The sequence below is a fragment of the Lepisosteus oculatus genome, chromosome 16 (assembly GCF_040954835.1).
Source record: "Lepisosteus oculatus isolate fLepOcu1 chromosome 16, fLepOcu1.hap2, whole genome shotgun sequence".
NCBI lineage: Eukaryota > Metazoa > Chordata > Actinopteri > Semionotiformes > Lepisosteidae > Lepisosteus > Lepisosteus oculatus.
In genome coordinates, this window is record NC_090711.1 from 2,187,160 (window position 1) to 2,209,200 (window position 22,041).

General features: G+C 45.4%; 1 protein-coding gene across 4 annotated transcripts in view; it reads left to right on the forward strand.

Annotated features, from left to right (window-relative positions):
* slc12a5a (solute carrier family 12 member 5a) overlaps window positions 1-22,041 on the forward strand; it is a 184,797-nt gene that overhangs the window by 117,723 nt on the left and 45,033 nt on the right. For all 4 annotated transcript variants that reach the window (XM_069179538.1, XM_069179539.1, XM_069179541.1 and 1 more), the window contains 2 exons: window positions 18,427-18,521; window positions 18,806-18,937. In XM_069179538.1, coding sequence (XP_069035639.1) covers window positions 18,427-18,521; window positions 18,806-18,937 — 227 coding nt within the window. The remainder of the gene's footprint in view (window positions 1-18,426; window positions 18,522-18,805; window positions 18,938-22,041) is intronic.

Here is a 22,041-nt window from a genome sequence, read left to right on the forward strand (position 1 = left end):
TGAAATAGTGATGATTTTGTTTGAATCTTCTAGGGAAATAAAAAGTGTTCAGTGCTTATGCGTATATAAGTTTTGGTGTAAGAATCCATTTTGTGCTGTGCTAGTGGAGCCTTGTTTTACTTGCTGTGCTTGTGTAGCAGAGAAGTATAGAGCAGGTATCGTCTGCACCACCCCCATCTCTGGAGGTCCCAGGAGAGAAGGAGAGAGGGGGGGGGCTGTGTTTTGTCCCTGACAGACTCTCTCCTGGGACGGGCTTTGTGAACGGTGGAATGGATTACTGAAGCTTGCAGGATGTCAACAAGAGTTATGGGTACACAGCATCATGCTCATAGTTAAAAATAAGACCAGGCCTTTGTCTCACAAATTCACAAGCTGTAAAATACTGCTTGGGGACTGTGTGTTGAGTCTCACAGCCATGCAGAATGATCCCTAAAATAAACTGTCCTCCCAACCATTCCAGCCTGTTCCCAAGCTGCCCAAAATCAGGTCTAGACGAGTGCTTCTCACCAGGATAAAAAATGATGTAATTATTTAATTTTGTTTTTAGTGTGGATATCCTTGTTTGCAGTTTTGGCAGAACACAGGTGTTTTATTCTATTATGCAAAAACATACCTGTAGGTTTCGCATTGTGTCTTGGATCTTGTCAGGCCTCAGAAGCTGTGCTGGGCCTGGTCAGTACTGGGATGGGAAACCTCCAGGGAAAAGCAGGCTGCAGCTGCAAGTGGTGGTGATGGTCCAGCAGGATGCGCTCTTCCCTCTGGATCAGAATTGCCAAACCAATCCCCCCGTATGGTACCAGGGGACACAGTGCTGTAGGAGATGTAGTCCTTCAGATGACACAACAAACCAATTTCCTGACTACTTCGTCTTTAAATATCCCATGGCTCCTCTTAAAAATAGGGAATGTAAACTGTGGTGTCCTGGCTAAATTCTACTCTGGGCTTGCACATGCTGGCCTCCCTGCAGCCCCCACTTCATTAGTGAAGCACATGGTAAGCACATAGTAACGTGGGGGTCCTACTGGAGCTCTTTGCGTGCTTTACCAGTGGCACCAGAACTGGAACAAATGAGTGTGACCCACTAGAAAAACAGGAACGTGAAAAAAGGAAGGGCCATAAAACAGATGTGTCTTTAAATGTCATGTTGTTTTAAAAGGCCGTGGTGTGGGAATTACAGGAGGATGTATGTGTTTTTAACAGAACTCGGTGCAGTGCTGCATATCAAATAACATAAGAAGCTTGTGTAACACACATTATGTCCAGATGGGTGATAGCAGTATGTTGCCAATCCTCCTCCTGGCCCTGGGAGCCCCTGGAGCTCTGAAATCTCTCCCAAAAATCACTAATCCAGGATTACAGTATCTGACCAGGAGGGAAAGAGCACAGATTAAGACCATCGGGAATGGAAGTACACAATGGATTTTCCTTTTCTGTTTTTTGCAGATTGCGTTTTGGCTTTTTCTTCTTTAGTTTCCGTCCTTGAACACTCCAGTACTTGTCTTATCTACAGTAAATCCTGCACATCACAGCTGTGAAATCCAAGCAGGTTTTACAAAGACAGCATGTGCAAACTGCTAGCCTGTCATGCTTGAGTGGACCGTGGTAACTAAACCTAAATAAAGTATTTTGCAAGAACTCTTAACAGACTTTACATGATCTATCAAAAGCGTACCATGCTCTGTGCTACTGTGAGGAGGAAATTGAAGGTCCACTCCTCTACACAGTTGTAGCAAGGGCTTTTATAAATGATAAAGCGGTGCTGGGAGAATCGGAAAGGTGTTACAAAGCTGAGCTGCGGTGTATTAGAGTTCAGAACGAGGAAGAAGACATGTTAACTGTAGGGCGCGTCCTGACGTTTACAGTAAAGTTCTCATTTGAAATCACGAGAGTTGAGATGATCTCAGACTGAACATGGCAGTCCTACGGCATCAGCTTCAGTACTTTGGTGGCTTCATTCCAGACAAACCGAAGAAACAGGGCGATGTTAAAGCCAGGGATGAGGCCGCAGAACTGCAGGAGACGCGGGCAGACGCCCTCAGTCTCTGTGGTCGGAGCAGCAGGTCCCCTCTCACCTGTGCAGCAGGCAGGGGCAGGGGGGGGGGAGGGGGCGGGGCACTTTTCAGTAAGCCCACCGCCAGCCCAAGGTGTCCCTTCCCAACTTCGCACGGAGTGTGCCGCTGGGAAAAACACAGGATCTTCACCGGAGCGGGTGGGCACGGGAGCAGAATGCATAAATAACTAGAGCCACAAGCAGCACATGAAAGCACTTCCGCGAGCTTTCAATCCAGCCCTGGGAAAACAATGGCAGCGGGTCGGCAGCTGTGCCCAGGCACCCTCTCTCTGCAGACTCTCACCTCATTAATTTGTTAAGCGCCTTCAGTCGGGACAATGCGCTGTGGAGTGCGGAGAGCCCTTATCTCTCTCTCTCTCCTGCGCAGGCATCACAGAAGGGCGTCTGTGTGGACAGGGGAGGCTGGGGGCCGGGGTTCGGAGGCAGGGGGGCTGGCGCAGTGAGACTTCAGTTCTCAAAGCCACAAGGTGGAAGGACAGTAGAACTCTGACGAACCGTAATAAAATCATTCTCCTCAGTAATAAAGAGCGTTGTGAAAACATGGTAAGGTCATTGGGGAAACCGTTTCGGGGGAAAATCCCCTGTTTTTTACATTGCGTCTTTCGTGGTAAAAAGCATCATAAAGTGCTTTACAATAGAAGTGAAAAGATGGGAGATAAAGTACTGCGTACATAGCATGAAAAGAACATGAGAAAGAACAGAAATCTAAACCATCGGAAATAAATGCCAGTTTTAAAAATATGTTTTTTCAGCTGGACCTGGTTTTGGAAGTGTGATCAATATGTCTAATCAACTTGATTTCTTTCTGCTAAAATAATATACTCAGGGGATTGCAGGGTTGCCCTGGGTAGGGGGTGTTTTCTCTTCTCTTTTCTTTAACTAGATCGTTATTTCTGATGACTGTTTTGTCTGAGATCAGCTATTTCACAGGGTCGCAGCCCCTGGTTTGCATGAGCCGAGCAGTCATGTACCCCCCAGGGAAGACCCAGGAACTGAGAGTTATTACAGGTTTACCACCTGCAGTAAAACCCCGGCTGCCTTATCAGAAATAGGCAGATCTCAGAAAAGCTCAGCACGTTCTATTCAAAAGCTGGGAGATCTTTTGTATTTGAAATTTAAATTTGTCACGTTCAATATCCTATTAAAAGGCTTTAGCAAGGCGTTGCACATTTCCAACCGTCCTGTAGTTTACTGGGATATTTATGGCTGGACTGCATGCTCCAGCTTTGCATTTCGCTTTTATTACTAAATCATTCCCTCTCTGGTGCCGAGTTGTTTTGTGACCTTGGTGTGCAGCATGTGACAATGCCCTGTTTCTCAGACTTGGACAGAGAACTGCTACTTTATTCACTATTCCTCCAAGTGCTTAGATTTCATGCATCAGCCACTGGCTAAGATGAGCAAAGAACTTATAAAAAGTAATTTAAATCGTAATAGCGTCCTGAGTAAAGTTTAGTAGCACAGAGTTTGCAGGGCAGGAAATAATCCAGTCAATGAAACTGCATTACAGCTATTTACTGTACCTTTTCTTTCTTTCTAAATGACTTTGTCATCCTACATAGATAATTGCCCTGTTTTTGAACAAGTGCAAGACATTTTAATGAGCAAATAATTCACTCACTGTCGCCTCGATGCTGTAATGACCTTTTGGATAATTTCAAACCTGCCGTGGTACTGAAAGAACAAACCAAATGAGGAGCGATGAATTAATCAATTAACTGGAATACAATTCAATAAATGTATGCATGGAAATTCACCATGTTCTCTAAGTATCAATAGTAAGGCCGACTCAGAAGCTGCCACTTTTAAAGTTTATAACAAATTAGTCTGCTTTTCTTCTTTGCTTAGTTCTGCTTTATCACAGCAGAATGAATTCACTTCCATGTTTCAGCACCACTGAAAAACTGCTCAGATGAGTGGACTGCACTTTGCATGACATTGAGGTCTCCTTCCTTATGCCTTCTGATTTCATGTTCTGCCACCTCGCACACGGCTTTATTTCTTGTTGCGGTGTAACGGACGATTTGATATTCAGTCCTTGGTAAATTTGCTTAAATGAACCTGGAACCCCTGTTGTCAGTGGCTCTCAACTGCACTTGCGTTTGTCTACGGACAGAAGAGAATGAGCAGAAGGCATCAGAGTTTCCAGGAGCACAGCCAGCACTTGGCTGGTGAGCTCCTGAACAAGGCCCTTAACCCCAACTGCCCCAGGGGCGCCGTATAAATGGCTGACCCTGCGCTCTGACCCCCAGCTTCTCTCCCTGTCTGTGTCTCTCATAGAGCGCAAGCTGGGGTCTGTGAAAAGACGAATTCCTAATGCAAGAAATTGGATAGGGCTAATAAAGTGATCTTATCTTAGTATCTTGAGAGGTAGGACTCCAAGGAGCTTCTGTTCAGTGTAAGAGGGGAAAACGCAGGCATGTGCACTTACAGCACATCCAAGGATCCTGACACTGTGGAGATGGGTTTCTTTCACGCTTGGCTCCTGAATAAGAGCAAACTCTGAGATAGAATTGAGCAGAACAAATATAATGTGCCTGATTAATGTGAAATTGTGTCACATTTATTCCTGGCCGTTCATGGCAGAAGCAAACACTGCAATCATTGTAATCAATAATGTATTACAAAAAAAATTGGCCAGTGGGCCAAATTGCCTGCTGTATAACAGGATTAGGGGTGGTTCACAAACCCCACATCTTGCTAATGCATTATTCATCCCATTAAAGTACATCATTTGTCCATAATTATGGAAGCATTTACCTGGTTCCCTGTTGAGGAGTTGGTGTTTACAGCAGGGACTGCTCACTCCAGCTTCTTCCCTCCACCCTCCCCACCCCCTCACTTCGCATGGCTGGAGGGCGCAGGTGTGCGGTACCCGGTGTCGGAACCAGTTACCCCCGACTGCCGGTGCTGCCAGCCCCCGGCAGCCCTCCAGTCAAGAGGAAAGAGATGGGAGCCACTTGTCGGCGAGGCAGATGGGCTGCAGAGTGAGATCTCATCTTGATTTTGGAGATGTTTTCTGCTGCTTAGTGGAACTTGAGAGTTCTGTTTCATTTAACTTGCAGCAGAGTCGAGTTGTCTGACCTCGTGTGATGTGGCTTTCGGGCTTTTTCTGTGAAACCGGCTCACTTCAGACACCCTGGGCCAGGGCTGCCCCTACTGCTGCCCGTGATCACACTGTCTTCCGGGGTTTGTTGCAGAGGAGTGCTTCCAGTAATTAGGTGAACCTTCACTTGTATTGATGAGCTCCTGACTACGGCACAAAAAACAGAAGACGCCTTGGGGCTTCACTGGGTCTGTATCCGAGCTTCCTTTGGCTGCCGTGCTCTGGAAAGGGAAAATAGCACTGTGGCCACCGGGGCCACCTAACTGGTCTTCAGCTTGGGCGGGAAAGCACTGCAGCCAAGCAAAGAACTGAGCTGACCACCCTGCAGCAGAGAATCAGTGTTTTAGTGTTTATTTAAGATTCAGCAGTTGTGTCAATTAAATAATTATGGTTCGATGAGGCAGTTCAACAAGTGGGAGTACCTCCAATGTCCCCGACTGGAGAGCCGTGTTTGCTGCCCTGGTGGAGTGTATGGATTTGGACCAGGGCCTGTTTTTAAAGCAATGGGCCATAGTCATATTTTCTTAATTTCCAGAATATACATGAGTGCAGAGGTGTTTTGGCCAGAGGTTATGCTGTGGTGCAGGTTGGAGGAGAGGCAAGAGACCCCCGAGTTAGAAGAGGTTAGCCCTGCATAAAGCCTAGTATTTAACACAGCTCTTCTCCTTAAAGAAACAGTCCAATCGGTTCTGTTTGTCTCCATAATGCATGGGAAGTTTCATGCAGTGCCTGTGCAAGAGGGCAAAATGGGCCCAGAGGTTGATTTAAGCTGCTTCAACTCTTTTTCAGGTATCTTGTGCTCTTGAATATCTACAGAACATGCTAGTTGGCCTCAAGGCTTTGGGAGCCTTTTCTTAAAGCCTCGGGGCAGTGTGTGTCCGGCAGTCTTGGGCTGTGAACTTGTACATGGGAAGGTGCGTGTTCACACTTCAGCACTTTTGCCTTGACCGGGAGTGCGTGCACCCAGAAGAGCAAGATCACAAGACGTTTTTCAATGAAAAAGTAAACAGTTTATCAAAACATCGAAGCCTCCTTTTGAAGCCCCCAGACAATGCGACTGGGTTGGTATTTAATTTCATTTTTTGAAGGCTCCCTGATAGGTGAGAATTTGAAAGGCTGGGCAGCAGCTGGCATTCTGCACTGATTCCTCCGAGGTCAGGGACCAATTAAAGCAGCTCGGAGATGGCAGCAGTGCACTGTCAGCGCTGTCAGAGACGCGCCCCTCCGCTTCCTCTTCTCCGGAGAGGGACAGCGCGGCCGGGGGGCCACGGGGGAGCAAGACGGAGAAAGAGATGGTAAAGGGGGAGCAGGAGGAGGAGACAATTAGGTGGACTGAGGCAGCTGACAGAAAAGAGAAGGAATAAGATTGACAGATTCTTGTGAAAGGGAAAAGTAAGAGATCGAGAGCAGACTGAGAAAAAGGAGGGGAACTGGTGCCAGTGCAGACCGTGAATACCTCAAATTCATGGGCGGTAACAACCTGCAGTGCAGTGGCGGTGGCGGCCTGCTGTCCTGTCACTTCACAGTAGACCCCTCTGTTGATGGCAAGCGTGAATCAGCATGAAGGAATGAGCCTACCTGTGACATCTCGATTCCATACCACATCTGTGCGCCTGCTATGAAAAAGATTGAGTAAATTCCTGTGTGAATTTCTTGCAGTTATGAGCATTAAGCATGCTCAGTGTGGAAAACAAAGAGTGTGAGAGATAGGTACCGAGAGATTAACTGATACATTGATAGTGAGAGATTAACTCATGGAAGGACACTACTGTGTAAAAAACAGCGGTAAACTTTCTTTTCTATTGCACTCGGAAAAATCCTTGTCTTGAGCGAGAGAGTAAGAGGGGTAAACGGATCCCTCTCTGGTGAGTGCTGGATCAGCTGTCTTCTGGGTGGGCTGGTCCCCCTATCAAGGGCTTTGTGCTGCCTGATGGGAGATACTAATGCTCAGTTCTTGTCCGTAAGACGCCTCCACCTCTTATCTAGGAGGTTTGCTGTGAAATCGGCTTCTGTCCCCTGTGTGTGCTGGCCTTCTCCAGCAGACGAGGATGAAGCAGATGGATGCCAGAGCCGAGATTTCCCAGAGCTGTCCATCCGCAGGTCTCTGCTCCTGTCCGGAGCCCTGTGGAGGCAGTGGGCACGCAGACATTGCTCAGGGCCTCTGCTTCCATTTCCTTAAGAGCCTGTGTATCGGGGTGTCGTTCTGTAGATCCCTACGGCAGCGCTTATTTGGTCAAAGCGAAATATTTTAGCATCCTTTGGAGTGCGTCTTCTTCCTCACCGCAATTTCTGCCCTTCAGATGAAGGCGACTGGATTAATTCCAGGGCTTAATGTAGTGTCTCACTTGGACAGGTCACAGGACCTGAATCTCTGTGGTCCTGAACAGAAGGCAGTATCAGCGGACCTCAGTTCCAATAAGTAAGAGAAAAAAAAGGTACTGACAGCTCCACAGGGACTGCTTTAGGTCGCTAGTATATGAAGGTTTCGAAGACACAAATGGAAACAAAGAGGGCTTGAATTTAAGACTGAAAACAGGATGCACTTTGTGGAAGGAAGAGTCTTTTGATTTCCACTGACTCTTCAGGAAAAGGGTGGATAAGACCCTTGGAACAATGGACTATTAGCAACACAGACACCCATGGCTCTTACTGAAGGCCTTGCCTTTTCCCTTGGCCTTCGATTCTTTGTCAAGCCAGAACACCACTGCCTACACAAAGCAAAAACACTGAATCAGTCATAATGAAAAATAGCTCACTTTGAGATTTGGTCCTTTTACTATGGTAAAATGTGTCTGTTATTATCAAAACCCCTTTCCACGATTGTTAATAAACCCCATTTTTCTATCTTCTAGTCACTAGGGGGCATCTTTTTTTTCAGAATAAATGGTCAGTCTTGTTCTTTCACTCGTGGCTGGAAGAAAAACAATTTTCTTTTTCGGTAGTACCATCGTACTCTCCCTCTCTCACTGCCTCTTCTGCTCTCTTGCTCTCTCCTCCTCTCCCTGCGGGCACCACTTCTGCACCAGCGTTCCTGTACTCTAATGAGCAGATCGATGTTCCTGCTTGAGATTGAATTCAGATGTGACGTTGAGGGCACAGGCAGCCTGACATGTGGCTGTTAACCCCCTGTCTGCCGCACACCGAATCCCACTCGGAATAATACCCCAATGCAGTAAACCGGACAGCGACGGTTTTGGAGCCTCCTCTGTGATTGGTACACAGTGGGCTATCCTTAACTTTTCTCCATCCTAGCAAAAATGATCACATCTCATATGACAATATGAACAGTTACTTAATAAGAGTAGTTCAGGTGGGGAGCTGCGTCAACATGCGTAGGCTGCAAAGGAACAAGTAATAGGTTTATTCCAAGCTGAAAAGAGCATGAAATAAACCTATTACTTGTTCCTTTGCAGCCTACTTAATAAGAGTGCAGCTATCTTGGCAGAGGTCTTTACAGAATGTTTATTCTGTCAAACTTCACGTTTCAGGAAAGGGTGGTTTATTTGTCGGGTTTCACAGAGAGGAATGTCTGTGTCGCAGAAATTCTGCCAGTGCGTCCTTGCCTTTTACTTAATGGGACAGTGCTTTCAGGCCAATCTCTTTCAGCAGCAAAATAAAACGTTTTGAAGCCGTTGCTCAAAACAATCTTCATAAGAAATAGGTATAAGAAATAACCTTATAGAAGCCTAATTGCTGAATTAATAAATAAGGGGCCCATGATGCAGCTGCCTTCTCTGTTCGTTAGAACAGTCTTTTCTTACAACCCCCAGTGAGACTGTGTTGTCCTGGCAGTGGTAGGAAGGGACTCAGGAGTTTCTGGCTGGGAGGGTCTCTCCTGACTACTGCTGTGCCACTGTTAGACTGGCTTCTCTCAGAACCTGTCACTGTTTCCTTCTCCTTGACAAGTCAGTCTGCAAAGGTACGTCTTTTTTCAGATGCGTGCAGAGTCTATCAGCTGCCATCCATCTCTCCCTGCACCGACGCTAATGACAGGGGCAGCCAGTTCCTGCAGTGATGAACACAACCTGCTCTCTTTCCTGCCAAGAACCCCTCACTTGTTGCCCCTCTGGCAGGGATGATCTCATCTTACTTTCTTTTGGATTGGCAGTGCACCACATTGCATGTCCTCTGAAATACAAACAGACATGAGGAACATTTGCTTGAACCCTGTGCAAAATATTCCTGCTCAAACTCCATGTCCTTCTATAATAATAATTCTTTACTGTAGAATATAGATATAGATTTACTGTATATAGCGCTTTTCTGGACACTGCATTCAAATAGCTTTACAAGTAGTGGGGACTCCCCTCCACCACCAATGTGTAGCCCCCACCTGGATGATGCAACAGCAGCCAGAGTGTACCAGTCCGCTCCCCACACACCAACTCTCAGTAGGGAGGAGAACAGAGTGATGAAGCCAGTTCAGAGATGGGGATAAGTAGGAGGACATGATTGGTAAAAGGCCAGGAGGGAATTTGATCAGGACCCCTGGGAAACACCCCCACTCTTTTCAAGAAACACCTTGGGATTTTTAATGACCATGGAGAGTCAGGACCTCAGTTTTACGTCTCATCCTTTTTACAATATTGTGTCCCCGTCACTATAGTGGGACATCAGGAGCAACGCAGACCTCCGGGTGAGCTCTTCCAGCAGCTACCTTACCTTCACCAGGAGGTCTCCCATCCAGGTACTGGCCAGGCTCACACCTGCTGAGCTCCAGTGGGCTGCCAGCTGGGAGGTGCAGGGTGATGATATAGCTGCTGGCTATATTTCTGGTCATGTTTCATCGGTCTTCTTACATCTGAACCCTCCAATGGTGAGAGAGTCCGATTATTGATTGTCCCCTAACAGAACATGAACCAGCAACCTCCTGCACAGGAGTCCAACACTGTTGTTCCGCTTTAATCAACCATCGTTAATCCAGCCTGTGGGGGTCTCTGGTTGCAAGAGGAGAGGCAGTCCCAACCCCCCCCCCATTTAAATCGCCCGTGTTGAGGAAAGAGACAAGGTGGCGCTCTGGGGGGGGCTGACACTGCACACAGATAGCCTGTTTCCAGCGTGCCTCGTATCGCCACTGACAGCTCTGCTCCTGGACAAGACTCTACATTACCGAGAGTGTCAGGAAAAAACAAAATCCTGCAGAGGCACTTATTCTGCCAAGCTCCCTCCTGATGAGGAGAGCTGGAATCTAAGTCGTGTGTGCACATACGCCCTGCCAGAGCACGTGCGATTCTGTGTAAGAGCGCAGACATCGCTGTGTGGCTATGCAGAGCACTCGGATACCTGCTGTGAGTTTTTACTTGAGATCATGTCTCCAAGAGTGTTAATATAAGCATGGTTATAAAACAAGAGGAAGCCTGGAACCTGAAAGCCGGCATCTGGTTGCCTCCCCACCTCAGACGTAAGGAAGCCTGAGTTTAATAACTAAGAAAACGCTGGAGCTTTGGAAGTGCTGTATAGTAGCAATGGCTTCCAGGCAGGGCATTACCTCATTAGAAAAAGTCGCAGTGTGCAGCTGAACCGTGTGTGCTGAACCCCTCCAGAAACCACAGGAAAGAGCCTTTGTAATGGTTCTGCGAAGGCAACATAGCGGATTACAGAAAACATCAATTTCATGCACCAGTGTCTTGCACATCATGCAGGACTTGAGGGTTTGTCAGACAGAACTTAGATTTTGCATCTGCAGCTTAATAAACATTTTATTGCTTTAGGCCCATCAGGTTTGAGTAAAATATCCAAATTCACAATGCATAATGGTACAGTAAAACGATGCATTGTTTTATCTGGACGCAGGGCATGTACAGAGTAGCTGGGATAGGCCCTCAACACATAGCTGGACATCAGTTGCCCCTGTCATCTGAAGCACAGGAGGTGGAAAAGACTGCTGGTTTCTTTTCAGTTCGGTTTTTAGTTAGATGTGTTCAGGGGTCCTGGCTGTTAAAGTGCTGTGGAAAGGCATGTTTTTTGACATGTTACTGCATTTTTGAGAGCAACTGCATCGAGGTTAGTGTAACAGCATTGTCACTGCACTTATAAGACTTCCCAGGGACAGTGAGGCTCGGGCTGGGTTTACCAGCAACAGTTCTACAATACAGCTGACCGAGCAGAGCAGAGAATAGAACAACCTTGCATAAAGCAATCTCCAGTCTCCGTGTCCTCAAGTTTAGCTATGTGGGCTAAATATTTGTCTATCTTTTCCTATCAATTTGATGAGACTGCACCTGTTTAAGTATTTATTCCTTTCTTAAAAAAAACTGAGGAATTTAGGCAGAAAGGTATGGTGAGTCAGGATCTAATAAAAAACATCAGATATGTGTGCTAATGTGACTTTCACCACCAATGTATCCTCTCCTAGTCCCAGAGACAAGGAAATTGGACCAGAGCCTGACTTGCATGATTTTTTATTATTTATTTAATAAGTCATCTGTTACCAGATGTCTGTGATAGAAAGCAGCGCTCAGAAGCTTAAAATGATTTCAGAATTTAATACAAATTAAAGCTGACACGCGTGCCTTTCAGTGGATTGGAACGTGAGCTGAGGAATTAGTTGGCAGCCTCATTCTGCAGCACTTGAGCTGCGAGTCAGGCTCTCCTGTGGAAAGGTACCCTGTCCCCATTCCAGCGAGGCGCTAAGTATAGGAGCTGGCTGTGGCTACTCGATGCACTTAATCAGGCAGAAAGTGTTGCACCAATGCAACAACCTTTACACAGCCTGGTGCAAAATAGATACAGAATTCCAGGAAACTATTTGAGACTGAAAAAAAAATACTGTAGATTTTTTATAGAAAACAATTTCCGGATGCATACAAAACTATTCAGGACCGTAATTGTACTGTAGCAGTAATCCTCTATTTTTCTCCTTGGTTTTTTTCCGTATTGCGATTCGTGTCAAAATTCCTTGTGTATTCCTTGTAAATTAAAATGTGAGAGAAGTTGATTTTATTATTTTATCAGCAGTGTAACTACTGAAATTCTCTTTCATCGGTTCATCTGCAGCTCTTGGGCTCTATGTTTTATGGTATCTTTTCAAATGATCAGCGCTACTGCACTGAAAAATTGTGTTTTATTGTAATTACCAGAGGTAGTTAAAAGGTGTGTTTTAAATTTGGGGGTTAGAGTATGCTCTTGCTTGTGAACTACAGTATCCATAGGCCAGCCAGAATTAATATCCAGGGAGGGCTTTTGATGTGAGCAGTGAAGCAGCTGTTAATATTGTGGTTTAATGTGCTCTGGTGTTCACTTCTGTAGCCGTTATCTCTGAAGCCAGCGATGTAGCTGATCCTGTCCGTTGAGCCCGCAGGCGTTTTATGAGCAAGAGTTTTAATCAACACAGATCGTCACAGGTATCTGTACAGTCTAGGTTTTTCAGGTGGGTGAGGCGAAATGGATTTCCGAAGGTGGCTCAAGCCCGTCCAAGCTGAGTGGCACAAACTCCTCCGGCCGTCCCCCCTGTGCCAGCCAGGCCTGTCCTGCCGGGCTCTGTCTTCCTCTCCTGTGCGCTCCGCGTTCACAGCAGGAAGGACGGACCGCTGTTTCAGGAGCTCGCTGCTCCAGCCCGCGTGGTTTCCGTCAGATCGATTAAAGGGCTTTGTTGCTCCATCGACAGGACCTCTCCTCGCTTGCAGTGGAGCTTAGCTGCTCAGGTAGTTTATCAGTCACTTCAAACATCTCTGGGATTACTGGCCTGCTTTTTTTTCTGACTGTCTGGCCTGATTGTCTTCAACTGAAGGAAATAAGGTCACGAGCTCAGGCTGTGCATCTTATAAGATGGTGGCAGATGGTCCCTGTAACATATTCTGACTTTTTTATGTGTGCAGTCTTGCACCGGCTCACACACAGCCTGCCACTTTGAAGCCCTACTGGTGTCTCTGTGTCAGGAGTGTCAAAGGAAGCAGGGGACGTCAACAGCTTCTTTTAAAGCTAAGAATAAAAATCTGGCACAGAAAAGACTAAGCACTGTTTTGTAGCAGCTGTAGATGCCTTTCATTTGGTTTTTAAAATCCCTTGAGCTTTTTTTTTTAGATTTTTATGAAAAGTGTCCCCAGATGAAAAGATGCAGCTTGTCTCAGTCCAGTTTACAGTGTGCCCACTCTGCACTCCATCACCCAGAAGTGCCTCTGCCCGCATGGGCCACACACCCAAGAGACACTCTGTTCCCTCTGCAGACAGTACATAGGAGATACAACCTGATGTCACCTGTTATACGAGACGCCTGAAGAAGTCAGAGAAGGGTCCGAAACAAGGAACAGTACAATAATAATAATAATAATAATAATAATAATAATAATAATAATAATAATTAATAATTCTTACGCTTATATAGCACTTTACTGGACACTCCACTCAAAGCACTTTACAGGTAATGGGGAATCCCACTACCACCACCAGTGTGCAGTCCCACCTGGATGATGTGACGGCTGCCAGGGTGCACCAGTCCGCTCCCCACACACCAGCTCTCAGTGGGGAGGAGAGCAGAGTGATGAAGTCAATTCAGTGATGGGGATAAGTCCAGGACACTTAACACTTAGTACTGTAGGTGGTAAAGATGCTTATCTTTTAACCCGTCACTTAGAAATTTGGAATGGAATATGAAATGAAATGGAAATGAAATATTTTTCCATCAAGTCTAGAATCTCAAATTGTTTTAAGACTCAACTCTCTGGCAGTGACTTCCATACCTGTGGAAGGCGTGGAAGTCATCATTGGTCATCCTTCCTGGTGGGAGAGTTCACACCTACTGGAGGAGTGGCACATCCCTCCTTCAAGCCTGCGTACCCCCCCTCCCAAAACAGAAGGTTTTTTTCCCAGAATGTCAAGGGACCCGAGGTGACTAATCCTGACTCTGCACTAGTGGAGATCCAGGGTGGATCATGGATCTTAAGCTGCCCTGTGAATGAGTACTGTGCCTTTCCTGACTGAGCTACTCAGAAATCCCTGTTGTGTAAATAATTCAGTCCAACACTATACAGCCTGAGAACTTGAAATACAGCCGGGTACATTAACAAAACGAAAAGGTGATACACTTAATAATAGCTTTACATTTGATTGTTAATGGTTATTAGACCATTGCTGAGGGAGGTACTGCATGTTTCTGTGCATTAGAGGCCTGAAGGTGAGAAAAGGTCACCTCTATTTCAGCTGATTCTTTTACACTCCTATAAAATACGGCAAGGTCTCCTACAACTCCAAGGGGCTTCACTCCACAGAGCACAACAGCTTCTCTTAGGGAGAAAGCTAAATAAATATGTTAGAAAGTACCTTAAAAAGCATACAATAAAAAAAACATCAAAGGGATAAGCATTTACATATTAATAACCTTCCTGTAATTAATTAAAACTCCATTCAGGCAATTATATTCATTGTGACACTGACTGGCAGCCCGGAACCTCAGGAGATTCTAACAAGACTCAGCTTATTTGAAAGCTTTTAGCTTACAACATGACATATTGAAATTGGTGCCATTTTAGAATCCATGGCACGCATTTAATAGTCACTATTTAAATAAAACTGACTGAAAAGTTAAATATTTAATCTCTCCTGCATATTTCATGTCTTTTCTATTCTAACGTAAAAAATGAGGGAGGAGCCCACTGCTCACATCCTGTAGGTAAACAACATCCTCAGCAGCTAACTGCAGTGCCTTGATACACATCTGCACTACGCACATAGTCTACCATTTTTGGGGGGCTCACTACATCTTTATTTATTTGTCCACAACATATTTATTGTTCCTGTTGTCTACATTGTGTGGGGTCGTCTGTTGTACTGTGTATGTCCTGAAAATCAGTGTGATTAAGAATTCCAATGTACGTGTACATATGGCAATAAACTACTCTACTCTACTTTTAACTAAAAAAAGAAACAGTCATTACTCATTTATTACTAAGATATATGCAAGCTGTTACTGAATTGCATTTGGGACTGTATTATTCAGATCATTTTCCATTTCACAGGATCATTAAGTACTGGGAGACAGCAATGTCTTAAACCAGGACACTAATGCTTTTTAAGGGTTTTCAAATTTAAGGATCTTTAAATTTTTTAATTTAAGGTTTTGCTGTTTATTATACGTGCTTTCCATATTTGTCCAACAGCTTTACCTGCTTTGCTGTGTAGACTGCTCTCACGTGTCTGCGTATCTACGGGATCCCGTATCCTATGGGATTAATAAAGTCTTATCTATCTATCTGAATATTTAATTGATTTTAGAATGATTATTATTCATAGCCAGCCTGCTGCAACTATACATTGCAATTGCTTACCTAACAAACATGCATGCACAGATGCACACACCATTGCCCCCTCAAGAACTGAGTTCCCAGGGGGACAGGGATCTTATTAAATCTTTCACTTATTCCAACACCCTGTCAACAGCAGTGACACCGCTGTAAAGATTGTGCTCAAATCTGACACTGCATTTCCACATTTCATTTTCCAGGCTAATCCAATTGGATGGATCCAGGTTCCTCTGATGAATTTCCGAGCTGATCTGATTCATTGATTGACTTTCTGTAATGATTGCTCTTATTGATGGATAGGTATCGGAAAAAAGGAATGTAGAATGGGTAGTGACAACAAAAAGTGCCTGCAGGGAATTAACATAATGCATAATACCTTTCACCACCCTGGGGTCTTCAGACTCCTAACGTCTGCCTTGATATTGTGTCATTAAACCTGAGGCTTATGGGTTCATCCTGTAAAAGTCTCCACTTGGATCGAGATGGACAGCACACCATGGAAATCTTGGCAGAGGAAGCCGAGCTCCCAGTATGGCCCAGTAAAAGCTGGGAAGAACCGGGCTCGGACCTTAAAGGCTTGCTTTACTGGCTGATGGTTTTAATGACCAGGTTTTGCCAGGTTGGCTCGAGCAGCAAGGCAAAACTGGAACTTAAGATGTAAAGAAGGACCCATCTTTACCCAACCTAGCAGCTGCCTTTCTGAATTCACAAAAAAAAAGAGATTTGGGAAGCGAGATGTGTGTGTGGTATGGGAGGGAGGACAAAAACTTATTTGTGTGCTCTGCTGATACGGACTGGCAGGAAACAGGCAGCGAGGGCACTTAGAGAACCTTCTCTGGAGAGAAGGGAAAACCAGTACTGGCTGGAGACCCCTGACAAAGGAGAGAGAGAGGGAGAACAGAAGTAAGGAAGGGAGCAGAGAGAGGAGGTGTGTGTCAGAAGAGAGGACCCTGTTCTGATCAGCCCCGAAGACCAGACCCCAGCTACGTTTCAGAGAGCTTGCTGTCCTTTATTTTAGGAAACTGGTTTTCTTATTGGTGGAATCCTCGGGCTAAAGACGTCCTCTCCAGGTTAGCAATTCAGTGATTAATTTTTAGAATAGGGAGATAGTTCCCTGTTCACTCTGAGGCACCCAGGTTTGTAGGTAGGGAGATTTAGTTCTGGGCCGTATTCCAGCTTTATTCCAAGCGCAGGTTTATCACTTTAGTTGGCCTGTTCAGGCATCATATAAGGTTCAGGTTACTGGGTTAGAAGTCTGGGTTTTCTGGGACATTAGAACTTAGGTTCCTGAGATGCTTGGTTTGTAAACAGCATTGTGTATGAGTGTAATATATCATGTGTTGTTTAGTTTGTTAATGAACATTTGTTTTAGTTTGTCACTTGTTACTCAGGTGCCTCAGAATTATAGTGACCACCCGGGTATATCTTTGACATATCTGACATTGGGGGGGGGTTAATTATTAATTTTAATTATTGTATTATCCTGATCTATCCTTTTATTTTCTTTACCCTTGTTTGTAACGATACATATTTGTTCCCAGACACCATGCCCTATGTGTATTCTTCTATAATAAGTCTAAATGTTTTTAATAATTGCTATCCCTTTGACTGACAGATGATACATTTTTCACCAAAGGGCAATATATGCTCATTTATTGAAGCATAACTGTAATTAGGCATGAGGAACAAGTAATAGGTGTATTCCATGCTGAAAAAAAGAAGAAAGAGAACACAACGTTTCGGCCGTGGAGCCTTCTTCAGGTGTCAACACCTGACACCTGACGCAGCTACCCACCTGAACTACATTAGGCATGAGTAACCTTTTCATGAACAACTGTATGTGGCTCAAGTAGACAGTTATCCATTGTGTAGTATTGAAAGGCTTGATTGATCCATTAAAAAATAGTGAACTGCGGGGCCAGAGAAAAGTCAGCACTAACTCCAGACTGTGAGGAAACAGCCGCCTAAAACTGAAAGTTCAGACACACTTGACTGGGCAGAAATATGGAAAGATGAGTCAGTGAACCTCCGGGTTAGGTCTCTGGACATTGGGTTACGTAACCTTTCTAATGCCTTGAAATCCCTGAAATCTGCCTGTGCTTACTGAACCTGGAAACCATCTGATTTCCCATGCAAGACATTGAAAGCACACATGACATTAGTTCCAGATGGTCCTCCATGGAGTGAGGGAGACATGTGACAGTGGTAAACCAGCTATAGAAGTCTGTGGTTAACGTCTGTATATTGTGCTTTGGGATCCAAGGACGGAAACATCAGTGAAAAGGGATAAAAACAATCCTAGGTCCGATCGACACACTGTCCACTCCCCTAATCCCTTCCCCAACCCGTCTCCAGTGTTAATGAAAACATATGGATTTTAATTTCAATACCTAAAGTCTGGGTTTAGGTCTTCTTTGATTAGCCTGGGGAATCGATTGCACTGCTCTGTCAACAGTGTGACCCTGCCATCACTAGGTCACATCTAAATCCTCCCTTACAATGTATCCTTCTCTGGAAACACATCAAACCTGCAGTGTGGTTGAGTGAGGTTCTTCTCCTACGGGCAGCAGTGTCGGGGAGTGCTAAGGGCTCTGGACTTGTAACAGGAAGGTTGTGAATTCAACTATCAATTGGTCTGAGCTCACTTTGGTACGCTTGAACAAGGAACGTCACACAAATTGCTCCAGTGGAATTCAGGACAATATATAAAATGAATAGTATACAAATATAGGTAGCTTTGGATTAACAGCTAAATAAGTTAATAATGAAATGTCGATAAATTGGTGTACCAGTCAGTGATAACTTGCCTCAACACAGTTCCTGGGAGGACCCTAGAGCTTTTTAAGTTGTGGTATGAAGGCATTACTGATTAGACCTTCATACTAGGGACATGGATGTCCAAGATTGCCTGTTTGGACTTAAAGTCTTATTTTAACTCCATCCAATAATCATTATGTGGATGAAATTAGCCAGTGCAATGACTCTTTCTGTCTCTCTGTCGCCCCTTGCAGGTGATGGCAACCCCAAGGAGAGCAGCCCCTTCATCAACAGCAGCGATGTGGAGAAGAGCCAGCAGTACGATGGCAAGAACATGGCCTTGTTCGAGGTGAGAACAGCAGGGGCCTGCCAGTAGGCAGGAAGAACCTTCTAACCCACAAAACAAATCTGCAGAATATAATAGCAGGGGCTCTCGTCACGTATGTTGTGGCTGTACTAATTCATGTTTCAACGTGGTAGAAGCCAACTAAAAAAGGTTTGTCCGTGTTTTGCATGCTTGTTGTCATAAGCCACAGCACATATGAAGTCGTGTGGTCTGGAGCACAGTCCAGCTGCCCTTTACTCTGCACGTGCCCCAGGGTGCTGATGCTCTTGTGTCTGTGTGCCCTGCAGGAGGAGATGGACACCAGCCCCATGGTTTCCTCCCTGCTCAGCAGCCTTGCCAACTACTCCAACCTCCCGCAGGGCAGCAAGGAGCACGAGGAGGCCGAGAACAACGAAGAGCCCCGCAAGAAGCCCGTGAAGGTCAGAGAAAGAGAGCCACCCCCCCGACTAGCCTGTCTTGGGTGTTTAGCTAGGATTCCCAACTGCTGTCCATTAGGTTCCAGCTCCCCAGAGATAACACGGACTGCGGAAGCAATGAGGTGTCTTAAGAAATTTGCCCACGGACTCTATGGTGTAACACGATGTGTGATAATCCGTGGATGCAACATTCCACCAGAGCCAAATGCTGTAATGTTGTTTGTAACCAGCTCTGGGAGTCTGTAGTCCTGCGGTTATATGCTTGCAACACCGCAATTTTCTATGCTGTTCTAACCCCCCGTCGCCGGTCCAGTGTTAACTCTCTCCTAAAATCAGCCCGCATCACATTTTTCTTATTAAGGAGGACAGAATACTTGAATCAACAGTCTGCTTGCCCACGAGCCTCTTCCCCCTGTCTCTCTCTCTGTTCTCACTCTGCAGCTCTCCTCCCACCCTTCCATCTCTCTCTGTCTTCCTCTGTTCCGTTTTCTTTCATCTCCTCCCTTTTCCTCCTTCTCCTTTTTCGTCTCTGCCTTCCCCCTCCCCAGCTCCGGATTCCTGGCGAATTTTTAATTGCGCTGGAGAAAATCCCGGCTCTGTCGAAAGAGCTCGCTAATCCCGGGGCTAAAAATAGCTTGCGCGCGAGTACAGCTACGTAGCAGGGACCCTGCGGAAAGCAGCCGCCCCCTGGAGTTTCCTGTGTGAAAAGACAAAAAGCAAAGTCTGCCTGGAATGCTTCTCGTTCACCAGGACTCCTACCACATCATTTCTCTCTGCTGCGCTGTCTTAATTTAGTCATCACGTACAGTACAGCAACTGTACTTTAACCATTCCCTGCTTCAAAGACCCCACACCATAACAAAACACCATAACGTCTTCAGAAGCACATCAGATACTCCTGAGAGGCTCTGGGCATGAACTCACACTCGCCCCCTGCCTGTGTGCAGCGTGTTCATGTTTATGTCAAAAGGATGGGAACAGATACTGTCCAATGTGTAAAAAAATAACATGAAACCCCATGAATGTTTTTTTTTTTCAATGACCATGGTTCAGAGCTGCATCACGAGTGTTTAATTGCAAGAAGAAATGCATGTCATGCTGGTACTGCCTTCTCTAAATTTCAGGGTTTTTTCAACATTTCGGCTCCGTCGGTAAAGGCGCTCATGTGGCGGGCCAATCGAACCCTGCTGACCCTTGAGCACTGGTCTGAGTCTTTGTGGTTTCGGCTGGCCTGCGCTCGCAATGAGGGGCTGGGTCTAAATTGTTGAAAAGTGGATAGGGTACGTCGGAGGAGCCTCACACAGCATACACATGGAGCAAGCTGAGGCAGCACAGAACACAGAGAGCTGAAACAGAGCTATCAGTCTCAAAGGAGCATGAGAAAGCTCTAAACAAGAGGAGGCCATTTACCTCATCCAATTCATTTGATTTAGCGAATTGATCCGAGGATCTGATCTTGCCAGTTCTGGAGAGAAACCAGGGACTCGTCTTCCACAGCGTAGCTGCGATGATGCTACCACAGCCCTTCTGTGTGTATAAGTGCCTTGGGTTCTAAATGCAGTTGCTGCACTTGTAGCTTCTACTTGTGTCCTTTGTTTCATAAATGATAAGATGGCACCCCTTGTAAGAACGTCACTTTCCAAAAGCAGACTCCAGCTAGATTGCAAATCGGCCTCCGGCAGACTACCTGAAGTAATCGCACATCTCAAACAGTTTCCGTTTCGCTTTTCACTGGTGATCCTGAGGATAACGGCTGGGTTGGGTTTTTTCTTTGAGAGAAAAAAAAGTCATTTTTTCCTATGAAGCTGTTTACCCTCATTTAGGAAACAACTGTGTTTCAGTCGTAGACGCAGCCAATGATTTTTATTTTCCAAATGAAAAACATTCATCGCGATGTGAAACGGTATGAGGAGGTTTTAAGTTAGAAAGCAATGTCTTTGCTGCATTTTTTGGAAAACGGTGTACTGTATATATTTGAATATACAGTACAGAAAGGGTGGGGTCAGATGTTGCTATTAAAGAATATCTAGACCACATATCTAAAAAAAGGAAGAAGCCATTTCTGTTAATGTAACATATAAAAAACAGCAGAAAAGATACACTGATCAGTCTTAATATCAGTGGTATCCCAGTATGTTCAATTTTAAGTCAGTAGAGATCTAAAAGGGGCTTACCACACGGAGATACCACGCCTGCCTGACACAAGCGACTGTCCTTGTGACAGACACCTGCTGAAACGTTTGCTCCTGTACTTGAATGCCTGTGCGTGAGCGCCCCCTACGGGCTGTGGCCCCGCTCGTCCGTGTCACTTTATCTGGGAAGACTTCGCCGATCACATCCCCTGCCCTTTACCCAGCGCCACGCGGCTCTTTAATAATACATCAAACCTGAGCAGAGACGCATTAGCGCTGTCAGCCCGCGTCTGTGCGACGGAGCGCGAAGCCGGACTTACAAGCTCTCCTTGTCTTCTTTCCCCGCTGCTGTACTATATTGGAATTCAGGGCGCTGTGCCTGGGTCCCGCCCGCCTGCCTGGCTCTCTCATTTGCCCGCCACTTGTCAGCCCTCTGCCTGACCGCTCCACTCTGATCTCCGGTTAGGAAAACCAGGACCTCGTACGGGACTCAAGGAGGAAAAGAGCACATCGTTTTCAAAAAGAAAAGTACATTATACTTTAACCAGTGGCATCAAAGACCATTATTCAGACCAGTTCCCAGGCTACCTAATGTTGATATAAGTAAGCAGGTTCAAACTGCTTGATAAACCCTTTAACATATTGGTATTAAACAAAAACACACTGTAAGCATCAGAACGTATTGAGATTACAGCTTGTTAGAACATTGCATGTTTGCAGAGAGGCGCTTATTCCCAAGTTTTTTTTTTGTTTCGTTTTGCAAGGAACTTGCAAGGAATTTTACTAAAGATTTGAACATTTGAAAAAGGCCTACAGTAAATGTGTAATGACAGTATAATTACATATAATAAGAGGACCATTGTAATTACATGTAATAACAATCAACGGTTCATGTAGTCATTTGGAAAAACAGTTTTTATATTCCTGTATTAGAGTAGTAGAGTAGAAGAGTTTTTTGCCATATGTGCATGTACA